Source organism: Phacochoerus africanus, chromosome 8 (genome assembly GCF_016906955.1).
Source record: "Phacochoerus africanus isolate WHEZ1 chromosome 8, ROS_Pafr_v1, whole genome shotgun sequence".
Classification (NCBI taxonomy): domain Eukaryota; kingdom Metazoa; phylum Chordata; class Mammalia; order Artiodactyla; family Suidae; genus Phacochoerus; species Phacochoerus africanus.
This window is the reverse complement of record NC_062551.1, coordinates 71,899,735-71,909,980: the sequence shown is the minus strand read 5'-3', so window position 1 is coordinate 71,909,980 and position 10,246 is coordinate 71,899,735. Positions and strand designations below refer to the sequence as shown.

Genomic DNA, 10,246 nt, shown 5'->3' with positions numbered 1-10,246 from the left:
ACATGCAGGAGTTCCCATTGTGGCTCAGTGGGTTAGGAACCTGACTAGCATCCATGAGGATGCAGGTTCGCTCCCTGGCCTCGCTCAGTGGGTTGCCACGGCTTGTGCCACAGCGTTGTCACAAGCTGTGGTGCAGGTTGCAGATGTGGCTTGGATCCGGTGTTGGCCGTGGCTGTGGCGTGGGCCAGCAGCTGCAGCTCTGATTCAACCCCTAGCCTGGGAACTTCCATATGCTGCAGGTGCAGCCATAAAAAAAAAAAAGAAAGAAAAAAAAATACATACACGCAGATCAGAAATTCACTGATTAAGATGAGAGATAGATTAACATTAAAGACAAGCTCTTGAACTCAGGATTATATCCTGAAGATGGACGTGCCATGGGGGCTGGGGCTGTGAATGGTTTACAGTGTTTCTAGTTAAACACAGAGGTTTGCTTCAGATGAGCAGGGTGCCCAGTGCTTGTCTATCCTGATCAGCCACCAACTTACCCTCTCACAGGTGTCTTCAAGTGGTGAGCGACTCTTAAGAGCTCCACCCGTGCTGACAAATGCAGCAGAGACGTTAAAAGCTGTTGGACAGATGCAATAAACCCAAAAAGACAGGCTTGCTCGGACAGGAAACAAAGAGATGCTCTGACTGCAGGGTGACCTTGACGGGTCTTCCCATCTAGTCCAGTCCCTTTGTTGGGAACCAGTTCAACTTGATACTCAGTTGTCCCACCTCACCCCCTAACAAGGGGTCAGCTCAATTTAGACAACCAGTGGCCCAGCCCAGTCCTTCACCAGAGGACGGGCCCCCAACCAGATGGCCAGGATCCTTCCCGTTGGCCAGCCAACCCCTGAAGACCACGTTGGCTTATTGGCCAAAGTGGGGCCGGCACCCCCTGTGCTGGGCATCCTCAGGCCACGTCCACTCCGTGACAGGCATCTCCATCAAGGATGGAGCAGGCAGGGGGCTTCCGTGAGGAGCCCTCCACCTGGCCTTTGACGGCTCTTCAGTCTGACTTAATCCAGCGACGCCCTCTGACTCAAAGGTTGAGGACAAGGGCTACACCGCCCTGCTCTGGTGGCCAGCTTTTTGTCAGAGAAAAACCTGCCTGCGTCCACCAAACAAAACAGTCAATCAGGAACCAATATCCCAGCAGAGTCGCCAACATTTTATTACCGAATTAGGTTGTAGAGACCCGCCCCCCCACTTGGGCCCTAGCCTGGCCCCTTGCCTCGGCGGGAAAGGCTCTTTTTCCATTGGGGTTCGCACAGCCCAAGATAAAACTGAAGCTCAGCTCCAAGCAGTGCAAGCTTTATTCAATGACCAGAGAATGGAGAAGCAGGAACTTAAGTTCATCAATCAATTTCTGACCTTAACGGCCAGAGGGATTTGCTTTTAAGGAGTAAAGGCAATCGGGGGAGGAGTGAGGCTAATGACTGGGGACAAATGCATCAGTTTTCTGGAAAAGAGGCAGGGTTTTCCTGGAAATGAGGGAGTCACCTCTTTCCTGTCCTTTTTCAGTTAGTGATTTCTGGTCACGGCCACCGGGAGGTCTGTCATTGAATATGCTCATGGAGTAAAATCAGGGTAGGATGGGACCGGGGACCTGTGGGAGGTCAGATTCATCACCATCTGGGTTTCTGTTGGTTCCTTTTCTTTTTTCTTTTTCTTCTTATGGCTTGGGTCCAGACCCAATAACTGAAAGGTCTGTGTTAGTTCCTATTCAAGAGAGAGGTTGGCATCTTTTGAGCAAGAGTCTGTTGGCTGGCAAGTCTGGTAACAAAGTAACAAAATGAGTCCACTGCCAGGAAAGTCTCCTTCCAAAGTTTCCGGCTTCTGCTGGGGCGATGGCAAGGAGACCTGAGGTCTTCCCAGCACTGTCCGCCAGGGGGCAGAAGTGCTCCACGGCCACAAAGGGTCCAACGTGGGCAGAGACCCCAGCTGCCTGCCATCCAGTCCAGAGGGATGTCGTCAGGGATCCCAGGGTGGGATGCCTTTCTTCATTCCAGTCTAATGGCTGGGCTTCTCCCACCCTCCGAGAGTTCAGCTGCCAAGTTCAAGTCCAGTGGAATTTTTCAACAAGGGATCCAAGTACCTGGGACCTGTCTTCTCAAGGAGCTCCCCATCCCCCTTCCTTCCCACATCCAGTTAAGGCCACACTGGTCCACCACCTGCAGGGCCTGGGCGGGTGTTTGCGGGGAGTGGGCTGGCTCCTTAACGAGGAAGCATCCCTCGGCAAAAGTGTTGGCTTCAGCTGCTTCTGGCAGGCCACTGACCTAACAACACGGACTGCACAGAACCACAAGGTACAACACAGACTCACAGACACACAGACACAAGACTGGCTCTCAGCATCTCACGTCCACTCCGGCTCTCAGAGGGCACAGTACCAAAGTGGCTCAGAGGATCCACTGGGACCTGGAACTCCAGGAACAGCGGGCAGGGGTGGGAAGAAACAGGAGCACCCCCTTGGGAGGCAAAGGAGGAAGGTCCAGGCTGAGGTAGGAGGAGATGGCTGAGGGGCCTCAGTCACCTCCGGTTCGTGATAGGAAAAGGTGTGGCCTTGGAGCCCAACCCCAGACAGTGGGGGAGGTCGGGAGGTTAGAGCTATGGGTAAACGGGGGCGGGGAGAAGATCAAAGGCACCAGATGCAAACTTTGAGACTTTGGCTTTGTTACATTGTTGCCTTGTTTGTCTGTATGGTGCTTACTTTTTTGTTTTTAAATTACCACGTCAAAGCTGGAAGATTCCGACTGATTAGAGGTTTGCTGGTTAGAGGTTTGCCATTTTAACCAGCTCACAGCACTCATTTGGGCTGCCTGTCTGGGCTCCCTGGGCATCTGGTTTTCACCCCATGATACAAGAGATGGGGCTCGCAGGAGTGGATTTGGACATGCAGCTTCTCAGGGGTCCTGAGCTAACCTGGAGGACTCCTGTCCCCTACAGGGGTTGCCACCCTCTCCATGCATAGAACCATCTGATTGACGGCAACCTGCCTGCCACCCCTGCTGGGACTGTCCTGCAGTCTCACATCCAGGTTAATTTAACGGCCTGCCCTTTCTCCACTGCCCCTTGTCCTCGAATGATGCACCCAGCATCCCTCGTCCCCAGAAGGAAGCCAGAGCCTAGTAAAGCCCAAGGATTAAAAGAAAAATAAAACACAAACATGACAAGGGCTTCAGAAGCCAAGCCCACAGGACCGACTGAGGTTGGGGCAGGGGGTGGCTTGCCCCAGGCTGCCCAGCACATCCGTGTCCACCAGCCTTCCAAGAAAGACACACACCAGGAGAGGACACACCACGACTCTCCCTGCCTCATGCTTCCGCCTGCAGGTGAGAGGAAGCCCGGGGCTTGGAAGCCACTAAAAGAATTTAGCCCAGAAAGAGCCAGAGTCCTGCGGGGGAGGGGCCTAGAAGGACCAGAGGACACAGCCCACATCAGCCTGGTTAACTGGGCTTCATCCCGGCGTCAGGCACACCCAGGGGCAGGGGCTTCTCCTCTGGGCTCTGCAGTAGAGTCTCTGGAGCCCCCGGCTGGGGCTGAAAAGGACGCTCCTCCTTGGAGAAAGGGACCTGCTCATCTTTGGGGGAGCTGGAAGGGCTGGCATCTGTGTCCCTCGTGGAGCTGGCCTGGGAGGGGCACTGGGAGCTATGGTCAGAGCTGCTGCACACGTTGACAATGCAGGTGACATTGACCTGGGTCCCGTGGCTGCCGGAAGATGACTCTGCCAAACACAAGATGGGAGAGGGTGATCAGCCGGGGTCTTGGATCAGGGGATGTCTTCCCAGCCTGTCTCCTGCCCAAGAGGCAGAATACGTCATGGAAAAGAGCCCAGGAGCCCAGGGTCCCCGTTGCAGCCCAGCTCTACTGTGTAAACTTGGGCAAGTCCCTTAAACTCTCATGTGCCTCAGCTTCCTCATCTGTCCCATAAGAATACCCTGCCCCAAGTTCCCGTTGTGTCTCAGTGGGTTAAGAACGTGACATAGAATCCATAAGGATGTGGGTTCAACCCCTGGCCTCGCTCAGTGGGTTAAGGATCCGGCGTGGCCACAAGCTGGGGTGTAGGCTGCAGATGTGGCTCCGATCTGGCACTGCTGTGGTTGTAGCATAGGCTAGCACCTGCAGCTCTGACTCAACCCCTAGCCTGAGTACTTCTATATGCCACAGATGTGGCTGTAAAAAGAAAAAAAAAAATTTTTTTTTTTAAAAAGTGCACCCCACAGATGGAAAGAACCAATTATATAAAGCATGTGAAGGGGTTCTAAGAACAAAACACACTTCCCATCGAGAATCAGAGAAGCAGGCCTGGATAGGAAGTATCTATTACAGAATACTGGTCAGGCAGTGAAGATGGATTCTTTCCCATAACTGCAGGAACGCACTGGCAGCCTGGCTACAGCCACTATGAAAAGGCAAGAATCTCATCCCACTGGCTCATCATCTCTATATCAAGGAGTCAACACCAAAAGGCTTGGAAATTGCTCCTTTATGGCAATTAAACCTTGACCCTGAACTTGTCTTCATTCACGGCACATCTTTTTCATCCACGTGTAACTGCCTCTAAGATTTCATAAATCTGGAAATCGAGGGTGGCCTGGAGGGGTGGTTGTTTGTCCTTATTGTTGAGGCCGGGATGTCCGGAGCTCTGCAGCCTGATAATCCTGGGTTCGAATCCCTGCTCTGCCTGCATAAACTCAGCTGAGTCACTTCGACTCTTGGAGCTTCTGTTTGCTCAGCTGTAAAATGGGTCTAATGATGACCCTCTCCATCTCCTTGAGGTAAGGACGACTCTGTCCTATTCGTGGCCCCAAGAGATGGAGTGACAGGCTCAGTGAAACAGGTGTTGAAATTGAGCCCGAGTATCCAACCACCTCTTCTACACCTCACCTTGACTCCCACCTTCACCTCCCATCCAATCTGCTCCTCCTCATCTCAGTGCCATCCACCCAGATGCTCAGTCCTAAAGCCTCAGACCCATCTCTCTCTCACAGTCCACATGGAATGCGCCAGCAGTTCCGACCTGGTCCACCTTCCAAAGAGACTTCAAGTTCACCTCTCCTGCACACCGCCCGTACCTCCTTCCGCTCCCACCTGGACCAGTGTGAACAGCCCCCACCTGTCTCCTGGCTTCTACCCGGCCCTTCTGCAGTCTGTTCTTCACCTGCAGGCAGAGCCAGCCCCCTCAGACTTCGCAGGTCACTTTCTTGGCTGCTCCAAACACCACAGTCCTCCTCACGGCCCACGAGGCCCTGCAGTTCCTGGGGTTGGCCTTCTCCTGCCTCATCTCCTGCTGGTCTAGGACCCTGGCCAGGTTCCTTCCAGCCACACTCACCTCCCTGCAGCTCCTTGAGCCCTCCAAGCCTCAGGGCCTTTGCACACGCGGCTCGCTCAGCCTGGAACACTCTTTCCTATTTTCAAGGCTCATTCCTTTCTTTACTCAGGCCTCAGCCCCAAAGCCACCTCCTCCAAGAACCCTCCAAGGCTTCCCTCTCCAAAGAGGCTCACTCCCTCTCATCCATCATCACTCGCTGTGTCCCTCCCTCTGCTATGATCCCCAGTGCCTCCTAGCTTCCCCCACTGCACAATCCATCTTTGGGGTCTCTCACTGAGTTCTCTGACCACCAGGCCCTGAGCCTAGGAGGTGGGCTTTCCAAACATCCCCTGCTATGGTCCTCCTGCCTAAAACAGAAACACAGGTAAATGAATAAAATCCAGCCCACAGGAGTTCCCTCTGTGGCGCAATGGGATCAGCAGTGTCTTGGGAGCACTGGGACACAGGTTCGATCCCTGGCCTGGCACAGAGGGTTAAGGATCTGGCATTGCCCCAGCTGTGGCTTAGGTCACAACTTAGCTCACGACTGTGGCTCAGATCTGACCCCTGGCCTGGGAACGCCACATGCCATGGGCTGGCCAAAAATGAAAGAAAGAAAAAAAAAAAAAAAGTCCAGCCCCTACGTGTTTTGTCCTTGGTGGAGGTAGTGTTTTTAAGTGAATTAGCCACAGACTTTTAAAACTCAGGAGTTTACATTTTAAAAGTCTGATTCATAGCTTCCCTCGGGAGCTAGATAGCAGAGACCAGGCTATGCAGGACCCACAGACCTGAACACAGCTGGCGGGAAGGGCTTCAGGGCTCAGGTTCAGCCCTGCCTCCTCTCCCAGCCCTGCAGGGGGTGTCTGAGTTTCCTGACTAGTTGGCGGGTGGGGGCTGAATGATGGATAGGCTGAGATCAATGTAGAGGGCTGTCTACATAAGAGCCTCGAAAAGTGAAAGTTGCTGCTGCTGTTACTCTGGGGACCTGAGTGTCCAGAGGCGCCGGGAGGGCGGCTATTTGTTTTCCAATCTAATCTGTTTCCAGACTCCAGAGCTGCTCTGCTCGGAACAGTCCCAAACAGGCGGTGGCTGGGGGCTGAAATCATGGGGCCGGAAGGAAATTTCCACTCTGTGCCTCCACCCAAATGTCAACCAGAGTCACCACGGCCTTTGCATGAACCAGACATTGTGGGAGCAGAGAAGGGACCAGGATGGGGCACAGACCTGGTGGTGGGGTTGGGGGGGGGGAGAAGGGGAGAGCAGATGCCAGAGAGACAGGTGGGGAACAAAGAGAATGGACAGAGGGAAGAAGGGGTGGGGGACATAGTCAGGGGTCCACCTGGCGGGGGCCAAGGAGGAAGCCACACCAGGATGCAGGCAGAAGAGGGGTCGCTAAGAAAGCCGACAGATCTGAGAGTTGGACAAAGATCAAGAGTTTATGTTCGGATCTCATTTATTCATTCGACAAATATTTAGGGCCACCTGCTGTGTTCCAGGCCCTTCCTTGGGGAGTCCTCAGGCTGGGGTGGGGGGCACCGACAAGACAGCCCACAGATGAGAGCGGGCTATGATGGGAAACTGGAAGTGGGACCCCCAGCCCCCTCCCTGAGTCACGGGGCATAGGAAAAGCAGTTGCAGCCCTGCCAAGGAGCTGCCACGCTCGTTTCTAGCCTGGGAAATGGAGGCTCGGCGGGGTTAAGGAGCCTGCTCAGAGTCTCTCACCACCAGAGCGACTGGGAGGGCACTGGGAATGACCCAAGTCCACGGTCATTCCTTGACCCACCGGCCAGCGCTGCCAGGTGAGAGGGAGAGATGCAGGCCAGCGGACTTGGCCTCTCTCTAACTGAACATGCTCAAGGAAGCCCTGGGCTTTGCGGGGGACCGCAGCGGGGCCCCTTCAATGTGACCAGGTGTGGCCAGGGGTGGCAGTGGCCACACACCAGGTCCAGGGAAAAATGCACACTGTGTAAACAGGGCACGGGCTCCTCAGACCCTACACAGGCCCCGCAGTCCTGATGCCTCAGGCCCAGAGGGACCACGCAACAAGCCACAGCCAGTGGAGCCCCCGGGATGTCATCTACTCATCATTTTTTGCCTCGGGATCTTGGACCCTGAGTTCTTCTGTTTACTAGACATGCCCTTGAGGAAGCTGTTTAACCACTGATAAGCTAAGGAAATATAACAGGTATCAATATAATAATACTATGGGATAGTAATAAATAATGCATAATGAATATTATAAACTTATGATATATTATAACATATAATATGTTCCATATAATATATGACCATAATTTTAACTACTAGTTAAAATAAACTAGTAGTATATTATATATATTGAAATATAACCTTATATATTTTATGTTGTAATATACTAATAATTATATATATTACATTTAAGATACTAATAATTATATATATATTACATAATATATATTTAATAAATAATATAATGCTTATATATGATATTATGTTACATGCTACTTTACATGTTAGGAATTATATGTATTATAATATATAGGAAAACTCCCTGCCTGCATATCAGGGACTCAAAGGACAAGCTGAGATGGTCTAGAAGCATCTTCCTAGTTGAGAGAAACCGCAGGGCCAAGGCGGGAGGGACTTGGTGAGCCTGAGAACAGAAAGAAGCTGATGGCGATGGTGCGGTGGCACCTGCGGCGGGCAGAGGGAGGCGAGGCTGGCATACAGGCCTCCCATGTCCCGCCAGGGGCTCAGGCCTCCTCCTGCAGGGAGGCCCTGGGGAAATGGCTCAGAGAGAAACCAGGAAGAAAGGTGCGGGAGGGGGGACCAGGTGGGCCCCCGCCTCTTACCTGAGCTGCTGGAGCTGGCCCGGGCCTCTCCAGACCCACTGGTCTTGTCCGCGCCCGGTGCCTGGAGCTGGGACGGGGTGGGTGCCCTCCTGTCCGGGGCGCTGGCCGAGCTCTCCAGGGAGCTGCTGCTGGAGCTGGGCGCCGTGGTCAGCAGGTGCTGCTGCTCAGGACCGGGGATACTTCGGGCCTTTTCGGCGGGCAGGTGCGGCTGGATGGGGAGGAGAGGAGGCCAGGCGGTCAGCCCATCAGCCGGCTTCTGGTCCCCTCTTCCTGCTCACCACCAGCAGCACTTCCCAGTTTACACGGCCCTTCTGCCCGCGCCTACGTTCTTCTTGCCACACCCAGCACCTTCAGGACGTGCGAGTCTCTGTGGCTTCTGTGATGAGCATCGCTGCCCTACTGGACTGTGAGCCTAAGAGGAGCAACCACATGGCCCTTTGCACCAAAGAGTTAGAGATAGGCCAGGATTTTCACCCGCATTTTGCATAAGGAAGCAGAGGCCCAGAGAAAGAGACAGAGACTTTTCTACAGTCACCACAGCAGCACGGGGTGAGGTGGCCCAGCCTGGCAGCCAAGGGCATAAACTCTGGAACCAGACCACATGCAAATCATACCCTAGCTCTGCAACCTTGGACAAGTTACTTAACCTCTCTGTGCCTCTTTTTTCTTCATCGATATAGGAAGAATAATAACCTCCCTCCTAGCGTTCCTGTAAAAAGCAAAGCACTGAGTTTTTGCAATGCACTCAGAACAGGGCCTGTTACATAGTAAATGTTGGTCGAGGCTTTGCTATGTCAGGGCTAAGCAAACTACTGCCACGGGCCAAGTCCAGCCTGCCGCTGTTTCTGCACAGGCTGTGAGCTAAGAACGGTTTCTCCAGCCACGATCTGTATTGATCCTTCCAATAGCCCAGGGTTATCCCTGTTCTGCAGATATGGAAACCAAGGCCCAGAGAGGTTGGTCACCTGCCCAAGGTCACACAGTTAGGATGCGGTTCATCTGGGCTAAAATCTACAGCGCTGGGTGTCTGGGATTTCAGCCCCAGAGCCTCAAGACAAGGTGCCTTGTTTCCAGATACCTGTGCTGGGAACACCTAGAAATTTCACTCCTCAGTTGCCTGTCCGCACAAACTGAACTGGCCCACAGGCCCTTGCCTTGGCGTCTGGGCAATCGCGGGATTCCAGGAAGAAAGAAGACAGAGGGGCCACGTGCTCACCCACTGCCCTGCCCGGGACGAGAGGGTCCAGGATAGAATGAAAACTGAGGTGAGTGAAGGGACGAGGCTTGGCACAGTGGGGGCGGTGGGTGGGGAGAGGTTGGAAATGCAGGACACAGGCATGTTAGCCCCCTCCCTGGGAAAGGCTGAGACATTTCCCCACCCCCCACCCCCCGGCCCCACTCCTGAGGGAACCATAATCCCAGCACTGCTGGCAGGAGTACCAGGTCCTTGGGCAGATGGATCAGCTCTGCCAATCCCACAGCCCCCAGCCCTGCCTGAGCAACCCCTGAGCCCTCCCTATGCTGAGGCCAGCTTACTGAGTCTCCTTCCGGGCTGGAAGGATCCTTTTCAAGCAGTCCCCGTGAGGTCACGGAGACCCAGAGAGGGTGAGTCCCCTGCTGTTATCACACAGCCGGGCCCATGGCAGGGCATAAAGAGCTCAGCTCAGGTGCCGGAGCTGCACACTTCCCACTGAGTCCTGCCCCACTGGTTCACCAGCCCCAGCTTTGGAGGAACGGAGGGAACTTCAAGTGCATTTCATTTCAAGTTCATCTCTGCTCCGATGGTCTGACCTTGGTATTGGGCCCCACCCCCAGCCCTGCTCTGAGCTGGGACAGGCGATGGGGTGGGGAAGCATCCAAATGTCATTCCTCACCCCCCACCTCGGCCCCCAGAGAAGGGGCTTTTCTGCTGGAGGCTGGGGCCGGGCAGAACAGAAACCCACAAAGGTCACAGCCTGCCTCCCTCCTCCAAAGCCACAAACTGCAAAGTTCAGGCAGGCTCTGAGTGGGGCAGAGGCATTCTGAGTCCTGTTCCTTCGACTGGGACCCCAGGACCGGGAGACCCGAGGGATGCATTCAACAAACAGGATCCCAGCCAGCCCTGCTCACCTCCCCG

General features: G+C 54.1%; 1 protein-coding gene across 2 annotated transcripts in view; it reads right to left on the bottom strand.

Annotated features, from left to right (window-relative positions):
- Positions 1-1,283: 1,283 nt before the first annotated feature.
- The window catches only part of TNFRSF1B (TNF receptor superfamily member 1B), a 35,881-nt gene continuing 26,918 nt past the window's right edge, over positions 1,284-10,246 (bottom strand). For both annotated transcript variants that reach the window (XM_047791862.1, XM_047791863.1), the window contains exons 9-10: positions 8,131-8,338; positions 1,284-3,712 (exon numbers count right to left, since the gene is read on the bottom strand). In XM_047791862.1, coding sequence (XP_047647818.1) covers positions 3,435-3,712; positions 8,131-8,338 — 486 coding nt within the window. In that variant the 3' untranslated portion in view covers positions 1,284-3,434. The remainder of the gene's footprint in view (positions 3,713-8,130; positions 8,339-10,246) is intronic.